This window comes from Solanum lycopersicum, chromosome 12 (genome assembly GCF_036512215.1).
Source record: "Solanum lycopersicum chromosome 12, SLM_r2.1".
In the NCBI taxonomy this organism is placed as follows: Eukaryota; Viridiplantae; Streptophyta; class Magnoliopsida; order Solanales; family Solanaceae; genus Solanum; species Solanum lycopersicum.
Window position 1 is genome coordinate 6,195,483 of NC_090811.1, and position 22,269 is coordinate 6,217,751.

A 22,269-nucleotide genomic window follows, 5' to 3' on the forward strand; every position below is an offset into this window, starting at 1 on the left:
AAGTTATTAACTAATATGATGTATGATATTTTTTATGTAATTTAAAATATATAACATTAAAAAAAAACAAATTTAAATAGAGAGAATTGAAAATTTAAAAATAACCTCAACTATAAGCAAGTATATTATGAATAGTTGTTTGCTTCTAACCCCTTCTACATAAGTAAAGTAATAATATTGTTTTATTGTTGAATTGCTTAGTGCATCCAAAAAATTACTGTATAAAAAGAATTTCAAATACTTCCTTAGGGTGACACTCACTTCGTAGAAATTCAACTTTAGTAATTTTGTATTGTTTGAATAAAAGAAAAAAGTTATGTATAAATATTTATTTTAAATCAAAATAATAAAAATAAATAAAAAATTATAAGTGCATATGATTTTTTATTTATAAATATTTGAATGAAATTATATGACAGTTTTATAAAATTTAAATTTCTACAAATGAAATTGAAAGAAAACAAAAAAAATAAATAAAACGGATTTATATCAATTTTTAAAGTTAAGAAATCTTTATTTCATATATTATTTTTATCTAACTAAAATATCCTTAAATTTTATCATTTTTGGAACCATGATCTATTCTTTAATATAACAATTTCGTAAAACTTCACAAAGATTTTATACAAATATTATTATTTTAAAATATAAATATGCCTATCTATAAATTCTAGGAAAAAGAATTTAAAATAGTAACTTGCTACGTGAATACATATTTAAGACACACTAATAATATGGCAGGGTAATAAGCCCTATTTAAAATTGTTATAGCAATTCTTTCGAAGTTCGAATATAGTTGATATTTTTTTTAAATTCCACTAATTTGTTTTTCACTTCAAATTTGACGGCATTTTAATCAAGTTTGGATCTAAACTACAAAAAGTAGATATTACCGACCATTAATTCGTTTCAGTTAATCTTCTTCTTCTTTATCATACTCCTTTTTCCCATTTGCTCATTCCTCAAACTCCAAACTGAGTTTTCCACAACGGATGATTGCTTTAATACAAATCCCAAAGGTAAGTTTTTCATTTGAATTATTGTGTATGATTTTGATGCTTTCTTGCTTATCTATTTGTATCTCAAATTTTTACCTCAATCGTTGTTAAATGAAATTGATTGATACCTTTTTTAGAAAATATTAATTAGTGAAAAGGGTTTAATCATATTTACTTTATAAGGAAAATTAGAAAGAATTGTGTTATTTTAACCCTAAATTGAGGCTGGGTGATACTTTGATTCCGTATTATCGTTGTTCTTTGTCTAATTGATTTATATATGTATAAAATTCATAGGTCATGAGCAACTACTATTTTTGATAAAGGGAACTCCAAGTTTTTTTATTTTTTTAAAGAGGTTAGTTAATAGGTTGTATAAAGTAATGTTATTGTACATTTGAGAAGTTATCAACCCTGTTTTTCATCTTAGGGGAAAAAGTTGAAATTTTTGGACAGGTTATAAAATCATTTCACGATATAGTTGTTTTCGAATATGAGACAACAAATATGAGTGATTTCTTTTCATTTACCTAAGCCTTGTGGGTAGAGTTATTTAGGAGTTTGTGCTAGTTGGAGATAGACGGTAGCTGGTGGGATGGTCGAGGGGCGAACAAGTTAATCCAAACTATACTACAACAACTAACCACAACATATTCATAAGTGAGGTCTGGGGAAGGTGGTATGTACGCAACTTTACCCCTACCTTGTGTAGATTGAGAGATTGATTTCAATAGACCATCGAATCAAGTAAAGCATATAAAAATCAAGTATGAAAACAAAATACAATAATGAAGAAGTCATGCAGAAAATAAGGGAGAAGAGAATAGTTGCAACAATATAATAATACAATAATCGTGGCGAAGTAAACAACGGATAATAATAAAATTCGAAGAATAATTTAGTACGAGAGTAATAATTAAAATACTGTAAGAAAAGCTTGATAACACTCGACTACCTATTAACTTTCTACACAATTATTGACCTCCAAATCCTTCTATCTAGGATCATGTCTTCTGTAAGTTGCGGGTTTTCATATCCTGTTTATTTGCCTTTTGCCTATACTTTTTCAGCCACCTCTGCCTCTTGTCATACCCATCACACCCAACCTCTTACACCTTCCTCGGGGCATTTGTGCATCTCCTCTTCGCATGCCCAAATCATCTCAAATTTGCCACCCTCATCTTGTCCACCAGGGAGGCCACTTCTATCTTGTCCAGAATATCTTTGTTCCTAGTCATATTTCTCTCTGTATAACTACTTTCATCTTCTGGACATGCAAGTTTTTGATCGGCCAACGTTCCACCCATAAAACATAGTTGGTCTAACAACTACTTTATATAAAAGTTACCTCTTAAGTCTTGGTGGAACATTCTTATCACGCAAGACATCGTATGTTAGCCTCCATTTCATCCACCTCGCTGCAATATGATGAGTAACATCATCGTCAATCTCCCTATTTCTTGGACAATTGACCCAAGATGCTTGAAACTTGTGCAACAATCTTCACTCCACGTCTACCACATGAATTATGGCACTAAACTTGCACTTCAAGTATTTTGTCTTAGTCCTGTTCAACCTGAACCCTTTATGTCCAAGGTTTGTCTTCAAACCTCCAGCCTATCATTAACTCCACCACTTATCTAGTCAATCAATACTATGTCATCTGCAAATACATACACCTTGGCACCTCCCCTTGGCCCGAATTATACTTTTAAAAAGAATGCATTTGTCCTAATTAGGTTATTAGTATACGATATGATAAAGTAGCCATGACAAGGCTTGGATATTTTTACTTTGACATTTTTCATAGCCATGACAAAACTAATAGTATACCATTCACTAGGCACCTAAGGCAGAGACGAAAAAAACACTGTGATTTCTTCCCGTCTATCCTAGCATTGGTGGATAGAGTTACCTGATACTTGTTGCGGGTGGGAGGAGGCATGTATCTTGTGGAATATCAAGATGGACTGGACACCATAGTTAATTAAAAAAAAAAAGCACACCATTCACTAGTACATTGTACAAGAGAGACAACATGCGTTTTTGTAACTTTTTGGATATCAACAATGGTTTTATGCTCTCGATGAACCTCACTTCATTAGTCTTCCATATGAATCTGTTCTTGATAACCGGACTGAGGTCGCAATCTTTTGTATGGTGAAATTTGTTTGCAATACTTTTACTTTATGCCTTCTTTTTATGTAGTTAGAGTAGTGTTTGAATATGATTTTTGAGAGCTGTTCTCAAACTTGTATAGGTTATACTCTGCTGCACCTGTTTTATGGTGCTATATATATCGCAAAGGAGGTTCATCAAAACAATTATGCCTATTAAATGTCGCGTTCTGTGAACCCTTTTATACAACGTAATTTTCAACAAATGTTGATGTATGTTTGGAAGTTAACTTTCCTTCCTCTAATGTTTACAGCGCTTAGAGTCTACAGAGTGACCGTAAAAGAGATCCTAGTTTGTCATGGCCCAGTCTGGTAGAAAAACCGAAAAACTTGACATAAATTGGGAACGAGCATTTGATCTTTATTTAAATGCAGTCGCATGTGACAATGAGCTTTTATGGGTCCAAGCTACAACTACGCTTGCCAAATTGTCGAAACACGCGCCTGAGGATCTCTTAGCACGCACGATCCCTGTCCTTGTAGAGCTTCTTAGAAGGATCCCTTCCACTGATCTGAGTCCTTCAATTCAGGAAGCCGCTGCTCACTGCTTGAAATGTGTTGCTTGTCGAGGGGAAGGTAGATTGGCTGTACTTATTGGTGAATCAGGTGCCATCCCTTCTCTTTTGAGTTTATTATTGCATGCTGATGGGAGTTTGCGAAGGGTTTTATTGAAATGCCTTAGAAATAGTGTCACGTTTGCTGCTCATAACCGTGAGATTGTAGTTAGACATGGTGGGCTGGAAATCATTCTCAATTTGTTGAATACTTGCTCGGATGATCTAAAGCTATACTTACTAGAAATCCTCAGTGCATTGGCTCTTCTGAGAGAAGTTAGGAGGACCATTTTGACTTCCAGGGGTGTTAGTTTTCTTGTTGAAGCTGCTAGACGTGGCAGCATGGGATCTAGATGTAGAGCTGCTCAGGCAATTGGGTTGCTTGGATTGGTCAAGAGAGCAAGGCGCACGCTTGTTGACTCGGGTACATTTTCAGTGCTTCTAGAACTACTTCAGGTTGGGGATACTTCAACTAAAGTCGTAGCTGCTAATGCACTTGGTGTGATCTCATCTCATGTTGATTACATTAGACCCCTTGCTAATGCTGGAGCTATTCCTCTTTACGCTGAGCTTATGCAAGGAACTGATCCCATGGGTAAGGAGATTGCAGAGGATGTTTTTTGCATTCTAGCAGTGGTAGAAGAGAATGGTGTAGCAATTGTTGAACACTTGGTTAGAATCCTTAGAGGAGATAGTGCCGAATCTAAAGCTGCTGCTGCTGATGTATTATGGGATCTCGCAGGTTACAAGCATTTGCCATCAGTTGTGCGAAATTCAGGTGCAATTCCTATTCTAGTTCAGTTGTTGGAAGACGAAAATATTGATGTCCGGGAGAAGGTTTCTGGAGCTATCACTCAGTTGAGTTACAATGAAGCTGATAGAGCTGCTCTTGCAAATTCTGGAGCTATTCCACGATTAGTAGATATGTTACAGGATGAGTCGGAGGAAATGAGAGACAATGCTGCAGAAGCTCTTGTCAATTTCTCAGAGGATCCGTCGCTAGGTGATAGAATATCAGATGTGTTAAATAGTCCTTCTTTCCAAAATATGCAAGAAAGACTGACGCAAATTCGTGCTTCAGATGCTTATTTGGCTGCATCTCTTAGACATATGAACACTGAGCAATTAACTATGGACCCTGCTGCTCTTATCTGACTCCTTATTCGTCTTGAATGTTAGAGTTATCTTTTTGAAAGCATTTTATGATTCTTCCCTTCTTTGAAACTTGTTTGAATGATTCAAGCAAAAAGGGAATATATAGTATTGATGTTGAAGTTAAAAATATCACACAATGAGGAATCATCATAAAAATTTAAAGAAGGTATTTATTTGTTTCTTCTACATAACAATTATATGCTTTGAATACATTCCGTCGTCACATCTATTTTGAATGCAGCACAGTTCTCTGACTTCTTCTTCACTTGACTTCATCGACAAGCTCCAGGCTGGCGTGGCCGACCTTCTTCCTCAATAAACTGGTAATACCTGCTGCATCTACTGCTTCTCCTATTATCACTACTTTATCTTTCTTCTCCCCTTCTAATGCCACCGAGTTGACTCCTACATAAAGCAAAGAGCAAAATGTTAGGTGGGAAAGAAACAAGGCTAATGTTATATGAAATTCACAGTACCAGTTGACATAGCAGCAATCATCAAGGCTTTTGATTGACATTTCTTGCACTTATGATGTACTCTTATGACAATTTTTTGCTGCAGTATTGCATGAAAACTGTCTCAGCTTAACTAAAATTGCATAATTGTTTAAAAAAGAAGAAAAAAAAAATGAACTTGTATAGTTGTAGTAGAGTCTTACCATCATTGCTTAAGAGTAGAAACAGAACTAAACTTTGGTTGTTGCTAGTTTCTCAAAGAAGTGGACAAGTAATGACAAAGAAGCTTATATCATATGAGTAGTATATATAGAAGCACACTATAGGTACTCTGCCTTAGCAACACTTTGGACTTTGGAGAGAGAAGGTAAGAAATGCTCACTCTGTTCACTTTTACCTGTTCAGTATTTCAAAAATAAATCGTCACTTTTAAAATGTCAAGAAAATTATCTTCTTCTTTTTTTCTGTATCTAAGATTATACATCAATTAATATGAATATTATGGTAAACTATGCATATTAATCATTGTTTTTTAAGAGACATACAAAATCTGAAGTGGACAAATAAAAGTAAACAAAATAAATGAAACTGAAAATTGGCTATGAAGATTTGGGCATGTTCAGCTTTGCGTGTATTGAATTCACTTTGCAAGGACAGACTGTCTGGTGGACTTTGCCTTATTAATAACACATAATAAACCTTTCTGTTATGGTCTTTGGTTCTTTCTTCCTAATTAGTTTATATTGCAATTTGTACTATTATGAGGCGGTTTTATAATTTAAATTTTTATTTCGACTTTAACACCCTGTTTAGATAATTGTTATGTATCATTTTTCATAATTTGTGGCATTGCATTGTATTGTGTCGTAGTATTTTGTGTTAGATCGTTTTTCCGTTATTACAGAATGTCACACTCAATATTTAAAGATAAGTCACTATGAAATTTACAAACTAATTACAATTTTGTTTTATTCATTTATCAAAGTTTCAAATAGATTATTGCAACTAAAATGTGTGGAATCCCCTCAATTTCTTCTTCGCCAATTTCTAGAGAGAAAATAAACAGAGAAATGATTTTAAAATATTGGTAGTAGAAGGTGGCACATATTTCATGTAATTTATCGATGCGTAAAAAATTAATTTGAATACAATTATCATAAAAAAATAAAAATAAAATCTTGATTACGCGACTACCATACCAAATGCCATGAGATGAAAGACGGTATCATATTAAGTCAAACTATAAAATAATAAAGTCATCTTTCAAAATTAAGCTTCAATTTTAGGTCAATTATAAAATAATGAAGTTACAACTAGTGTTAACTAGACTTTTAAAACATACTCGACAAGAAAACGAGATATTTTTATATTATATATGAATATGAATATGAATGTATAACTACTTCATTCCTCTTTTATTGTCAGGCAGTGGAGCTAGTAACTTTTCTGTTGATCTTAATTCTTAAAATTTAGAATCTTTAAATTTTTAATCATGTCTCCGTCTCTATTTACTATCTAAAAATAATATGATAAAATTAAGAATTTCGCTAGTAGTGTATAGAATTTCTTAAATATTTCAATTAATTTTGATTGGAAATAATACATGGAACATTTACGTCTAATCATGTGAGGAAATTTCTTGTTTAAGGATACAACTTACTTTATTTTATTATTTAAAGTGTGGAAAATTCTTATAAATGCATGTTCTAACATGTGTCCATCCAAAACTAAAAATAAACAACAAATATATTTATAAAGTGTGGAAAAATAAAATTAGAAAATGAAGTAAACCATTTGACGTATTCATACTTGAAACTCATACGTAGATACTACATCATCCATCATATGTGAAGTTGTGAATAGTTGGGATATCAAGCTTCTACTTTGGTCCTTAAGTAGGAATTTGGGATATTAAAAAAGTTATTTTACTTTAACTTAAACTTTTAAAATTAAAATTGTGTTTCATCACAATATTTGAATATTTATTTTAGAATTTAGATGTATCTGTTTATAAATATGATTTTAGATCCTAATAGCGAATTAACTCAAATTAATTTTTGTATTAAAAAATTAAGAACTATTCAACATTGAGAGCAATCACGTAAAGTTAGCGTTTGGCTATAGATTTTTAAATATTTTTTGCAATTTGTTTGAATGAAAATTTGGGTGAAATTTCACCATGTGTTTGATCATAGTATTTGAAAAATATATTTTCATTTTTTATAAAAATATAATTTATACCCATAAGTTTTAAAAACTATCAAAACTAACCACAAATTTGTATTACAAGTCAATTGAATCTTCGTTGCAACAACGACAAAAAGTGTCCATGACACTAAAGCAATGTGTTAGTTTAATTTGGAGTGAGTGCAACAAGCATCATTCCATACATCGTGAAGTAGACAAAGTACATAACTTTATCACCTTGAGTCGATTGTTCATCATTTTCATCAACAACCATATCATGATTTAATATTCACTGAATATTTAATCGCTACTTTGGTGTTCACATAATAAATTATGTCATACAATGCAAACAACTACTATAAAGGGTATTTTTGTAAAAGAAAAAAATTTGGGATAAAATTTTAATTTTTAAAAGATACCAAATAATGAGATTTAATCAAAATACTTTTTTAAAAAAACTAATATTTGAATTTTTTTGGAGATATTTATCAAAAATATTTGTCAAATAATGACAAGTTACATGAATAAACACTATTTGCCAAACTTTTTACCAAATCTTATTTAAAAATCTATGACCATAGGACCGAAGTCGAGCCATGTTTGAGTCAACCATACCATCATTGGGGTAATATTTAAAAGTAAAGTTATGGTAAAACGTTGGGATGATATTTAAAATAAAATGATAATTAAGGGTGAAATGAAAAAAGTGAAGTGTTTCTCAAAATTCCAAATACAACTATAAGTATTGGTACCTGTTCCTAATTAGTTTGGGCCTTTGTTATACATTAATTTGAAGTCATTATTGTGTCCACAAACTTTAAATTCTGACTTCGTGTCTACTTTTAATGAAGAGTCCGCTCATTTTTTTCTCTCGAAAATTTCTCACTTATGCAGTCCAAAATTTTAAAAATGATTATGACTACCACCACCATGTAACATTTCTAATGTGATAATCAAATACTAAGAAGAATATTAACAGACTACAATCTTTTCAATTTTTAAGTTTTAGAGCTTGATCATAAATCTAAACTCTCAGTCATGAACACTTGACAAATAATAATAATAATTTGGATTTGCTCACCATGAACAATTAATTCAAATTCGCGTTGAGCTTGATAATTTGGCCATGAAATAATTACATCATCAGCCATGAAAACTTCCATGTTCATCATCCCTGAAAAAACTTGATGTTCACTCTCTGGGTCTATCTACACAGCCACCTGAATTAGTGAGGCATGCTCTGTTCAAATGCCATTACGAGTCGAGGATTTCAATTTCCAAATTTGGGATAAAATCAGCACATCCATGAGTGCTAAATGGCAGTGTTCTTTCTCTACAGAAGAACCTGCAATGAAGAAGCGGGGTAGAGGAATCTATCAACTCATCAGACTCATGACCTGAAGATTGCAGGTTCGAATCATGTCCCCACCTAATCAGTCTTTCAAGATATTCAAGGGGCATAATGAAAATCTGCTGCAGGGAGGAGGTGAACATCTTCCAAAGAGTATTTCCCTATCTACATCTTTCAAGACAAGCTCAACTCTACCAAAAATAACAAAAACATGTTGCAGATATGTTGATTCTTTCTTTCCAAATGCGAATAGCATACTTCTCGATAATAAGAAATTGACATGAAGAAAATTGAGAGGGAAGTATGTGGATAAACAAGCTTCCATTGGAGATTCACAAGTAAAATTACCACCTTAGCACAATTAGCAAAACCAACAGCTTTTTCAGTTTATCAAACTAGGTGAATTCTTGAATACTTGATCAACTGACGGGCAATGCAAAATTGACATCAATAATCAGGAGTGACAATTTCGAGGAAAAAATGTGAGTTCCCACAATTCATGTTAACCTCAAGTGCCAAGATTGGGCGCTGATGTTGCTACAGGAGGGCCGTGAGAATATCTCCACTCTCCACAGGCTGTGCACTGATCCAACTTCAGACTGTTATCCAGGGTACAAAATTTGCACGACCATATACTATTTCTGTCATCCACGTCTTTGGGCTTTTGGGTTTGGCATACTTTGCACAAAGGAGCTAATGGCTGCACAAAATGTTGGTGAAAAAAACAGAGGAAGTCAACTCCAAGAATTCGAAGAAGATTTTACAAACTGATGAAAACCAACAGAAAAGGTAAAAACTGAAGAGGAAAAACACAATTATTAGTTATATTCTGCTAATAAAGAGTTAATGCACGTTGATTAGGATGTCAGATGAATATCAAAGGGTCTGGAAATGGATCCAAGCACACATTAATCAGGTCACCAACACAACCTGACATCTACATAGAAATACTGACTAGTTTGACACTTCGAAAATGCTAAATCAGCAGTAATATAACCATAATACCTCTACCAGATATTCAGCATAAAAGTCGCAGAGAGTAGAAGTCTCATCACATACCAGAACAGCACACTTTCGTTGATTTTAAGTACTGTAGCTTCTAAATATGATCTTAACTGTAAACCCATGACTATTGTGCTAGGAGCTGGTGCAAGAAAGCTACAGTGAAAGCATAATTTGCCTACATAATTTCAAGAAGTGCAAATTTATCTAGCACATACAAGCAAATGCTTATTGAGAGAGAAAGTAAACTAAGAGAAACTTGCACAGGTTAAACTAAGAAGGGAAAAGCATACTGGGTTCAACAGTGTGCACATTAAACACTCCCACATCATTGATTCATTGGGACCGTGTAAGTCATCATGGCCATGTATTGATGTAGAACTCGAAGAATTGCCAGTTAAATCAATAAAAGACTCTGTATAACCTCTTGATGCCACATTATGAGATTTCCCTTCTACCTGACCAACTCTGTGAGCAATTTCCTTATCATGGTTAGACAGGGGCTTAGATACTGGCTTAGTCACAGTATGGCCATGCAAGGACTTTGAGGATGATACAGAATTTGATTCTCGACTTCTTTTTCGAGATGTTACCTTGGAAGACAGTGAATCAAACCCATTAGAGAGCTTGGATCTATCAGAAGTATGCCCTAGTGGTAAAGTCTCAGGTAATGCATCAGAAGTTTCATCTAAGTCTGATAGTTCACACAATTCAGAACCACACCAAATATTATCCTGTAATCTCCTTTCTGCAGCCATTGCTGCAGCTTGAATTGGAGTAAGTGCAGACTTAATAGAATGGTCACCACCCAGGCGTCTAGGCCCAGATGGTAGCAAGGATTTAAGACGTGCTCGATTTTCAGCAGCAGCTGCAGCAGTTTGCCGAAGAGACGACATGGATGGCTGTGGGTGACGGCCTCCTAATTGTCTTCCATGGAGATCAAACCCTTCTCCTGTGCCACTTATCCCTTTAGCAATTAAATCTTCACATTCCTATCCAAAAAGAAGACCATAAATATTCATGCCAGCAAAAACCAAAAATACACAAAAAGAACAAACAAAACGGCACAAGTTTTATGCTCTATTAGTTCAACATAAAACACATCTTTTCTCCTTGAAGTTGTACTGATTAATAAATGGCAGAAAGCTTCAGTCACCATGGCTTCAATTTCCAGGGTTCAGGAGAAATGTCTAACATTGATGCTTCTTCTACATTATGCCATGTTGGACTAGATTTAGACATCTCAAATTTAAAGATGTGCTTTCATTTCTTTTGCAGTTATAATGTTCAATATTCTTTTGATGATATTACTAAACAAAGAATAAGTTAGTTTAATATATTACAGAACATCAATTCGTATTGCAAGTCTGTAATATGCATTTCCAAAACTATATATACATACGTACCCATGCTACATAGAGAGAGAAAACACACAAGGATGAACATAACCTAACAGCCACCTTTTTCTGTTATAATAAGTTCTAGCTTCTATGACATTTGAAAGTCTGGTTGATAATGATAACAAGTCTCCGGTACCTATTGTTGGTCGGAGGGAGCAGGCATCACATAGAACTAGTAACATGTAACAAGAGACAGCTATTACTACCAAGATCCACAAAGATCTTATGCTACGTGAAAGCCAAAAAAAAAGGGGTCAGCATACTTCAGAATGTATTCAGGTTGGGTTCTGCCTAGGCACTTGCTCAGGCAAAAAGGGTAGATTAGACATAAAAAGTTGGAGTTCTAGACGTGCCATAATTTCTTTGCCTTCTCTTCATAAGCCTTGGATATTAAAAATACGTTTTAATTATACAAAGAAAAATCAGACAAATTTGTAAGGTGTTTCCAACTCCAATAACCTCAACAAGTAGATTACAATCTCATGTAACTAATGCAAGTTCATGTTTCCACTGCCTCGTCAGGCTAAATTCAGTCCATAAAAGGCTAAGTCACAGTTATCAAATATAATTCACAGGAACTTAAACTAACATACTAACAGTATTTACACAAAACATGGATATTATGAACGCAAACCACTTCAAAAAAAGCCAACAAAATATACACAAGGTTCTTAAGTAACATAAAATCATCAATTATGAAGCACAATTCATGCATAATCTTACCACTAAACTGAAATCTTCACAACAAAGGCTAAGTGACTAATTTAACTCCTAATTGTAGGCCATCATTCTAAACTATAGAAAGGAAAACATCAACTCTATTTGCCATGAACTGGATGAAAATTTTGAATGTTGTGCTTAACCACACTCCAGACCCAACCATAAGTATTATGCAATTTACCTTTCTAAGTTCATCCCATAGTTTGTAAAAACTGGCATTGTGCGGACCATGAGCATTATGGCAAAGTTCATGAAGCATAGTATCCAAAACTTCATTGTAAGGATAAAATTCCTCATCATTGTTCGGTCTTCGAAGCCTCAGCTTTACATGTATCCCTGCTCCTACATTCAATCCCAAAAGCGCTGCTCTTTTTGGGCTGCAAACATTCACAATTCATTTGGTTAAATCATTCTCTCAATCGAGAAATACAAGCGTAAAAAATGAAAATAATTACCAAAATTCAGATAGAAGTTTAACTCTCCAGTTATGTTTACGCATAATGGGCTGAACCTGTTTAGCAATTTTCTCCAGAATCTTGTTCGCTTCTTCATTTTTCGGTTTACGCTTCAAAGCTTTGATTTCCCATACCTTATTAAGATCGCCCAAATTCATTCTTCTAAAGCAAACCCTAGATTTTTCTGATAGAAAAAAGCAAAATTTTTACGATGAAGAATTCAAAAGAATTTCGAAAACCAGTTCTGTTGAGAAATTGAAACCATAATTTAATGGAAAACGTTGAAACGCCGCCGAGGATTCGAAAATCGAAAGTTTGCTCCGTTTTGATATTGGCGGGATTTTAAGATTTGAGGTGTTGGTTTGGGGCGTGATGCACCTTCAATAAACACCTCAAAAAAATTATTAAGTTCGACACAAAGTTATGCAAAGTTGTACAAAAATAGGTTTTGCTTAATAATTTGATATAAAAACATATAGTACTATTAATTTTGATTAGAGCGGTCAAAAAGGGTCGATTCAGTTTCACCGGGTCCAAGTCTCGTAAGTCAATGAATTTAAAAGGCTAGGGCGGTTCAGCTCTTCATTTGGAAGAGCCTAAAAATGTTCAACCCAATCCAACCCTAGAAGAATCGAGGGATGGAGAGGGTTAGCCCTTCTTTTTTTATTTTTTTTCTTTTCAAAGATATAATTCTATAACATCGAGAAAGTAAAAATTTGATAAACAATCGTGTTGTTCAATAACACTAGCAAAAAATTTAGTGTAATTAGCATGTATCTGGCATACCAGATACGCGAGCGAGATAAGAGGCTGACAAGCAAGATAGGAGGAAGTGAGGGCGTGAGATTTGTATATGTATCTTAGATACATGTGTATCTACTTGGATAGAGTGTATCTATAACAAATTAACTAATTTTCAGTCCATATATTTCGAGATACATGTATCTGGACATACCAAAATCTCGTAAGATTCATAATGTTACAACATAGTGTGTACTTAAGTAATTAGATTATATGTTAGTGAAATTATTGTGAGTTACCCTTAAATAAAAAGTCTTAGCCTGTGGGCCGAACCCGATCCTGTGTCAATCAAGTCTCAAGGGCCAAGGGCTTATATAAGTCGAGCTTATAAGCCCTAGTTTTAAATGAGCTCGAAAAAATATATTCCAAACCTATCCTAATAATGGGTTGGGTTGGGCCGGCCATAGGTTAAGCTCGTTTTGACACAATTCTAATTTTGACATATGTATAGATAAATGGGTGAAGGGGTGCCGCTTGACACTCATTGCTCGATGAAAGTTCTGTCCCTTTCTGATTAGTTTGAGAAACACAATTCAATTATATGTAATACAATTCTTATCACCTGACAATCAAATGGTTAAATTATTTCAACTTGACAAAAAATAAATAAATTATTAGTATTAGTTAAAAATTAAACTATCATTATCCCACAATTTTGATTTTAAAAAAAAAATTAAAACATTTTTCTTACGACAGTCCACCACCTTCTCCCCCATAAGTTTTTATTATAAAAAAATTTTATAATGTTTTTAAAAAAATCTTACTTCACTCCCCACCCCCACCCTCTACCATAATGTATATTGATTAGATAATGATAATTTTTATGGTATCATTAAGCTTTCTTGTTCAGATATTGATCATTAGTCAATGAAATCGATACAATATACTATACGAATTTAGTATGAGTTAAGCGGAAATTATCAACCTTAATGAATGAGGAGTATGAGTTGTGACTTTTTTGAGAGAATGAATATTTCTTGAATTACTTCGGATTGAGGTATGAACATGTAACTATTTTGAATTTTATGGTCCATTTATGTAGTTTTTCCATAATAACATAAAATTTTTTTAGGGAAATTACGTGGTTAAGCAAACGTATACTAGTTAATTAGCTAACATAGTTATATTTGCAATAATTACAATTCGAAACTTAATTCTATATATAATTACGTTTTCTCTCCTGTCTCTCTCTCTCTCTCACCCCTCCTCTCTCTATGATCTCACTCGTTACTCTTTTTTTCAGTCATCGCTTCCTTGCCTCTCTCCTCTCCCTGCCTAGTCTCTCTCTCTTCTCTTATGTCAATCTCTCTCACTTCATATAAACACAAATGTATAATTGTGTTTGCATAAAGCGAAAAAGACAAGATATTAAAATATAAATACATAATTTCTCCGCCCTATACACTTATAATCATATAAATACAAATCCTCCATTGCTCTGTTCTCTTTTGTCTTTCTCTCTCACTTTGTTGAATATACAAATACAAATATTTTAACTCAATTCAATTATATGCAGATATATAAATGCAATAATTGATATATATATATATATATATATATATATATATATACACACACACACACACACACACACACAATTATCTAACCGATATACATTCACAATTCACCTCTCTCCACTCTTTGCCCTCTCTCTCTCTTGCCTGTCTCCTCCCTTTTCTAATCTCACTTGTATTTCTAAAAAAATAAAATTAATTTTTATGGGGGTTGTGAGTGGGTGGAGGACTGGTAGGGGTCTAGCAGGGGGGGGGGGTGTTAAGAGTTTAAAAATAAAAATTTGAATTTGAAAATATTTTTTTAAAAAGCAAAATTAATTTTTTGGGGAGGGGAGGGGGGGTCAGGAACCGTTGAAAAAATAAAATTTTGAACTTGAAATATTTTTTTAAAATTGATATTTTTCCCAAGAAAAAAAGTAATTTGAAATTGGAGGAGAGATTTGGAAAATATTTTTCTTAACTTTTGAAGGGAGGTCATTTTCCTTAATTTTGAGAAAAATGAGTTGATTTGTAAAACATTTTCCAAAACTTTTGTTTCAACCAAACATAGGGAAATTGAAAAACATTTCCTAGAAAATGTTTTCCTTCATACCAAACACACTCTAGGTATGTACTTACAAAAAAACGGATACAAGTTAAATGATGATTTTATATATTTTCTTGACAAATTTGTAGATAGGCAAAATACATAGGCAGGTCCCTAAAGTTGTTTGCACTTTTTCTCCAGATACCTCAACTAACCCAGATTCCTATTGAATCCTTTAACTCCCTATAATTTGATCCTATTAAATATTCTTGGCTGATGTGGAGCCAAATTTTAATAAATTATTTTTGATAATTGGGCGCGTGAGATAAACCTTTCCCACGTGAAAATTTTGACCAATACACTCCAACCCAATTACACGTCAGTGGCATATATTAAATCATCAAACCTAAAAATCAATTTCTCCTCAAAACACTTCTAACCCGTTTCTAAACAAGAAAACCCTAAGAATCTCTCCCTTTCAATGACTTTTACAGCTGAAATTCTTAGATTTTAAAGTGATTTCGAGTGTTTTGTTGAAGGAATCATCGAAGATTGTAGACGATTTTGGAGTTCATTCGCGATTTCCGAGTTGATGAGTGTGAGGTAAGTTCATTCCTTAATTTCTATGTAATTTTTATTGTTGTAGTGGTTGTGTGTTTTTAATATATGTGTTTAGCTTGTGTTTTTTTATTGATATATGCTGAGTTTTAGTATCAATGTGGTTGTTGTTAATATCTGGATAAAGTTAGTTTTTTTTTTAATTTTTATTATTAATAATGTGTTAGAAAAATTTTGGGGCTTTGTTTGAGAGAATCTTATGAACACCATTATTATAACTCGTTTTCATCATGGTGGTAAGTTTATTCAAGACAAAATTGAAATTACTTATAAAGGGAAAACTGAGGTGGAATATATTTATATCGACAAGGACCACTTCTCAATAATCGAGTTATTTTTTACACTAAACAATTGGGGTATATTATTGTTGGTGGATTCTGTGTTAAAGACCTCACAAAAAATGGTTTTATTGAGGTGGACACTGATTTCACTTTAGTAAATCTCATCAAAGACCTAAAAGATGGTGACTTTTTAGACCTTTATGTGAAACATATGGTAGATGATGTAGAAGTGGTCACAACGGGTTTGCTTTGTGGGTCTGTCGTTGAAGAAGATTTAGAAGATATAAATGTGACTGCAAGTGAAGGGTTGAATAATGAGGCTAAATATGAAAATGTTAATGTGGAAGTTGAGCCAGGGGATATATTAGATCTAGATGTGGAATGGACTGAATGAAATGAAGAAAGTAGTGATGACTCTCAAGAGGATGCTTTTCCTGATGTGGATGACTCTGAGGTTGATGAAGAAGTAAGATCTCTTAGAAATGAAAGGAGAAACAAAGTGAAAAAATAAAAACCTATTCAAACTGAGGAAATAAAGCTTGGAACAACTGGTATTAATAGAGGCTTTGAAGACATGGGAAGGAATAAGGCTGCTAGATACACTGGAAGATTAGGGGTGAAGCAATATATAGATAGCTCAGAATTGAACAGTAAAGACAATAGGAATGAATTGGATCCAGAATTTGTTAAGAGTGTTGATTTACCAAGTAGAAGAAAAAGTAAAAAGGTAAGATTTGATCCTGATTGTGTTGTAGCAATTTTTGAGCTTGGTATGGTATTTGAAAGTGTATACATAATTTTGTTCATTTCTTACTCTACTATATAAAGTCTCATTTTAAGATATTTCTATGCAGCTGGTACTTCAGGAGAAAAAATTATCAATTTGAGAGTTTATAAGGATGCAGCTCCAACAAATATTGATATTGGTTATAAGCCTCGAGGACTCAAGTGGAATGGTGGAGATGCTGTCACTGGTTCACAGTTGAAACAAATCACTTATTCAAGAAAAAACAAGCGTGGAACATCTAGTGCACCAAAGAATGCCTAATTTATGTAGAAAAATCACTTTTTGGTTGTGTAATTAGCAGCAGAAATTTGTATTGACTGCTTGAAACTTGAAGCTCACTAGAGCAAATTAATGGCATGAATGATCAATTTTTACTGCTTTTGAGGCATAAATTATCTACACTCCTTCAATTAAATCATTACAATAAAAACACAAGGCATTTACAATAGAAAAATCGATCAAAATTGTCCACAAAGAACTCTACAATCTACCATACATACTTTTATGAAGGAATCTAATTGAAGACAAATGAACCAACTAAGATCATTTTGTTACACAAATCCAAGTAGCCAATATCATCCCTACGATAATGCATATCATCCATATTTTTCTTGATCGATTCCTCTCCAATTCATATGTTTTGACTATTTTCGACAAACCCCATATCACCCTCCTAGCTTGAGCAGGCATTTCATCATCATACCATCGAAAATATCCACATCCACCTCGTGCCTACAAAATTAAAGAAAAAAATTGAATTATAAATAAGGTGATTCTTTACTATATTGGACAAAAAAAAGTGAATTTGATTTACCTTTGAAGTTTTGCAACAAAGGAATATACGTCCAGGATTGGATTGCGTCCATGAGATCTTCATTTTCACAACGTTCCCATATTGACATAGTACTTTCGCAGTTAAAGAAGAAGAAATCGATGAAGTAGATAAATTTGACATTGAAACTTGATGATTAAAAAGAAATCAATGAAAAAGAGATATAATATAATGAGCTAAAGAGGAGAAATAATGATGAAGAGAAACAAAAGAGGAGAAATAAGGGAAGAATGGGAGAAATTAGGATTAAAAGGGGGAAGAAAATCGTTGGTGGATGGTTCAAGATCCACATCAGCGCTTTTAAAGCGTCTGCACACGCTTAAAGGACGTGAGATCACGTTTGGCTCCACATTAGCCAAGAATATTTAAAAAGATCAAATTATAGGGGGTTAAAAGATTCAATAGGAATCTAGATTAGTTGAGGTAACTGGGAAAAACACGAACAACTTTAAAGACTTGCGTATGTATTTGACCCGTAGACATTTTTCCTCCAAAATGGATATGGAATTATGGATATTCAAATGGTATCAATGTAGCCCGACCCGCAATTCCATCAGGATTTTCAATTGACTGCTGACCTAATCCAATTTCCCCTTTTTCATTCTTTCTCCCCCCCAAAACAAATATCTTTGGCCATCCTCAACAATGGCCATCACCAATCTTTTATCCACCACCATTACACTCAAACACTCGCCATTTCTTCTACTGAAACCCTCAACAAAACTCAGAAACCCTAAAAGGCCAACAATTCGAGCTCAATCTAAGAACGACGACTCAGTAGATGGTCCAGATCGTTTAATCTCCGCCATAACTTACTTCTACCCTTTCTTTGATGGTGTTCAGTACGGTAAATATGTAATCACACAGTTTGCTCCAATACAAACACTTATTCAACCTTTAGTACCAGCTATAAGGGTTTTTAAGAGCTTTCCGCTTAACGGGTTGTTGGTTTTCTTTACACTCTACTTTATTGTTGTAAGAAATCCTAATTTTAGTAGATATGTCAGGTTCAACACTATGCAAGCTATTGTTCTTGATGTGCTTCTCATTTTTCCTGATTTGTTGGAGAGGAGTTTCAATCCAAGTGATGGGTTTGGGTTGGATTTGATGATGAGCTTTGATAGTACTGTGTTTTTGTTTCTTTTGGTATCTTTGGTTTATGGTACTTCGTCTTGCTTGTTGGGTCAGCTACCTAGATTGCCTATTGTTGCTGAAGCTGCTGATAGGCAAGTGCTATGAACTCGTAATTTTACTTGTTTATGAGGTTTCATCCTCTTTGTACACTTAATTATGTTTTGCTTTAGCTGACAATTAATATCTATTTCGTTCCGAAAGTAAATGTTTATGCTCTTTAGAGCCTTGTTCATGCATATCATTTTGCTGTTTCTTAATGTGGATATGTATATTCTTGTAATGGCATTTCGGTTTCTTTAATCAAGTAACTACTTTTTTTCTATGTATCTGCATTAACAAAAATATATAGAGGTATTTCTTTTTTATAACCGTAATGTCCTGGCGTACACCTCAACTATTTCATGGAATATCTTAACTGGAATTGTTCCAAGTGACTCTGCCCACTACAACTTAGGCAAATAGAAGATCTTATTGCCTCTGCATAGATTTGCACTTTCGTGTTGTGTAGTTTCGTTCCAGCTTCATGGACTTTGATGGCTTGCCATTGAGTGCCACAAAGGTGGTGATATTATCTACAAGTTCTGTCATTTTTTGATATGAAGATAGTTCAATCCCTATTTCTAGGTAACATGTTAGTTACATCACCATTCTTTTTTTTGGTTTTTGGATGAGGTAACATGTTACATCATCGGTATGTTGGTGTTTAAGGAAGAAATTCATGATCCTAGTAGCCAGTTGTATCATGATTTTAAGTAAGGGTCTCGTTTTGTATTATCTTGAAAAGGGCAAGTATGCAGAGATACACGGAAGTTAGGTATCAGGTTTTGATGTTATTCTTTGAGACAATTCGGATAATGTCCTCCACCCCAACCTAGAGCTTTCGCTAATTACAGAGACTTTGATGATTTACGTAAAGGTATTGGCATCTAGTATACACCTTCTTTATGTAAAATGCTAGTATGCCTCTCTGCCAGTACCTCTTCCATTTGTTGTATAGTAATTTTAAAAGTAGTTTACCCTTGGACAGAAAAACAATAAGCTAAAACTAGGACGGAAGAAATAATGCTCTTAATAGCTGCAGGTTTTATGAATCTGCATCTTTTTCTTATTTAGGAAACCTGGTCATCATATCAACCTTTAGATGGTAAATGTGTTGGGATGTTAAGATATTTTAGATGTTGATACTCAAACCCAAAAGGCAAATATTTGCTCCTTACTTGTAGGATATCCTTTTGTCCCTTCAATGGACTTGATTTCACCACTTCAATTTTCTGATTGAATAGTTGAGTGGTTGGCTAGTGGACATTCTTTGCCACCATGAATTATGAAATTATGACAAAAATGTCGATTATGTTTTCTGAAATCTATTCTTAGGTATTACATTGACATTAAGTATGTGGTTTTTATGACATTTAAATTGAGATTGTTGCGTACGGACTTTGAGGTCCAAGAAAAAGTCAAGCCTAAGTTGCTTGGACTCTTTTACTTTTGGCACCGCACCGGTGTCGACATGGCGTGGGTGTGAGATATGTACCCGAGCTGGTCAATGATTTCTGTGCACGAAACAAAACTAAGGTAAAATTGAGGAAAATGGAATACCTTGTATATATAAATTTCTATTGTCACTCCCTTTCCTTTTATCTCCTTCCAGGATTCTCCTCTCGATCAAGATTTTCTCCTCAAGTTTTCCACATAATATCTCATAATTTAGGTTTTATAACTTCATTTTTAGTTCTTTGAATTATTTGTAGACGAATCACCGCACCCATATCCATACATGGATTCGTATTCCCGGATCTAAAAATTTTGATCATAGAGGATCCGACCTCTGGTCGGGCACTCGCTCCTGAGTCCGAGCAACATAGAATCAAGCAACAAAGCAGAGTGTAAAGCTCTGCACATGGAACACCTCCATTTTTTCATGTAAAGGTCACTGCAATCTACAGCAACAACAACATACCAGTGTAAGTGAGGTTTTTGAGGAGGATAGAGTGTACACAGACCTAAAATCCCTACCTTGTGTGTGGTTGAAAGGTTGTTTCGGAAAAGCTCATTGCAATCTCATTCTTTAATGCAAGGATGCATAGGACTTGCACTATGTTGCTTTATTGTCAAACTGCTCTGGAAGCCAAAGATAAAAATTTCCCTGACATTATACTTTATAATATGAATACAGATTATGATACACATTTCTAATCTTATGCTAAGTCTGGTGCAGTCAAGTGATATAAACCTGAACTGTGTTCGTTTATTTCCTCTTACATCATTAGATATATCAACTTCCCTAGTGAATACATTAGATTGTTGTGCTAGTATGCTCATACCACATCAGTTCACCATATGGTTTGACTGACTATGAAAAGTTGAATCAAGTTTTCTAATTGAAGTTTCTAGGGATGACAAATGGTGCAGGGCAGGATGATTGCTTACAGATTCCATTATTGAAAATAATAGTAGTAATAAACAAAGATGGAATTAATAACAAAGTTTTTGGTGCAGCTTTGCAAAAAGAAATCGATAGCCATGACACGCAAAACCTAGCACAAGCCACGGCGCTTTGGCTTCCCCTGTCGGTAGAGGCCTCAGTGGAATCACGTGGCATTATATTACTTGGGACATACTTGACAGCTACAACTTTTATTTTCTTTCTCCTCTTATTTGGGCATATATAAGATGCTCATTTCATTCTATTCCTATTTATTTTTCTTCTTTGGAGCCTACATTGATGCGGTGACTAAATTCGAATCACGAGTCTTATTTGGAAATGGCACTCCCTAAATAGATTTTTTTTCATCTGATACATTTGATAAAGGGTGAAACAGTTCTGCTAATGGAACATATGTTTTGTTCATTGGATACCTTTTTTTATTATTCCCCACTTGTTTAAACAAACTCTTGATGAGAAAGTAACTATTTCCTCAGTCCAAATTTATATGACTCATTTTATGTAAAGGAAATTCGTAGTTGATATCTTTTTGGGTGCGCACAGGGTAAAACTTCGCTTCTATTCAATAGCTCGCAAATCACATAGGAGAGGTAACCCGCACTAGACAAGTTTGGTGTGACGAGCTCGATCCATAATGCAAATCCCTTGCTTTCTCTGGCAAGGAGTTTCGAATTTGAGACCTTCAACATGGAAATCCCAAGCTCAAACCACTGGGCTACCCCAAAGGGTCTCATTTTATGTTTTGAGAGTCAAAACATTTTAAGTTTGATCGAAAAAATTTGCGCATGGAATCTTCAATTTTTTTGAAATGAGATTTATATATTTGTAAACTACGTAAAAAGTAATATGAGTCACAATAATTGATAATTCAAAATG

General features: G+C 33.9%; 4 protein-coding genes across 8 annotated transcripts; 2 read left to right on the plus strand and 2 right to left on the minus strand.

The window, feature by feature from the left end:
- The first annotated feature begins 739 nt into the window (after positions 1 to 739).
- On the plus strand, positions 740 to 6,140 carry LOC101268164 (uncharacterized). 5 transcript variants are annotated; one of them, XR_002026506.3, is made up of 3 exons: positions 740 to 1,019; positions 3,430 to 5,050; positions 5,126 to 6,140. XR_002026506.3 is itself a non-coding variant. In XM_004251871.5 (2 exons), the coding sequence occupies exon 2, from the start codon at positions 3,475 to 3,477 to the stop codon at positions 4,882 to 4,884; it is 1,410 nt and encodes a 469-aa protein (XP_004251919.1). In that variant the 5' UTR covers positions 740 to 1,019; positions 3,430 to 3,474; the 3' UTR covers positions 4,885 to 5,078. The 5 variants fall into 5 exon arrangements, 2 of the variants coding, with proteins under 2 accessions (XP_004251919.1, XP_069148860.1); XR_002026507.3 differs by having other exon boundaries at positions 5,131 to 6,140; XR_011213497.1 differs by having other exon boundaries at positions 789 to 1,019; positions 3,259 to 5,050; positions 5,131 to 6,140.
- Positions 4,967 to 5,900, minus strand: LOC101267291 (heavy metal-associated isoprenylated plant protein 47). Its single transcript, XM_004252076.4, has 3 exons — positions 5,543 to 5,900; positions 5,361 to 5,439; positions 4,967 to 5,289 (listed from the first exon to the last, which is right to left on the minus strand). Exons 1-3 carry the CDS (start codon positions 5,546 to 5,548, stop codon positions 5,147 to 5,149), a joined length of 228 nt encoding a protein of 75 aa, XP_004252124.1. The 5' UTR covers positions 5,549 to 5,900; the 3' UTR covers positions 4,967 to 5,146.
- Positions 6,141 to 8,514: 2,374 nt separating the features above from the next.
- LOC101267289 (DNA-dependent metalloprotease WSS1) lies at positions 8,515 to 12,891 on the minus strand. The gene is made up of 4 exons (XM_004251868.5): positions 12,455 to 12,891; positions 12,181 to 12,376; positions 10,173 to 10,871; positions 8,515 to 9,577 (listed from the first exon to the last, which is right to left on the minus strand). Exons 1-4 carry the CDS (start codon positions 12,610 to 12,612, stop codon positions 9,386 to 9,388), a joined length of 1,245 nt encoding a protein of 414 aa, XP_004251916.1. The 5' UTR covers positions 12,613 to 12,891; the 3' UTR covers positions 8,515 to 9,385.
- Positions 12,892 to 18,382: 5,491 nt separating this feature from the next.
- On the plus strand, positions 18,383 to 19,269 carry LOC101246996 (protein TIC 20-v, chloroplastic). Its single transcript, XM_004251887.5, has one exon. The coding sequence runs from the start codon at positions 18,459 to 18,461 to the stop codon at positions 19,050 to 19,052; it is 594 nt and encodes a 197-aa protein (XP_004251935.1). The 5' UTR covers positions 18,383 to 18,458; the 3' UTR covers positions 19,053 to 19,269.
- Positions 19,270 to 22,269: the final 3,000 nt, after the last annotated feature.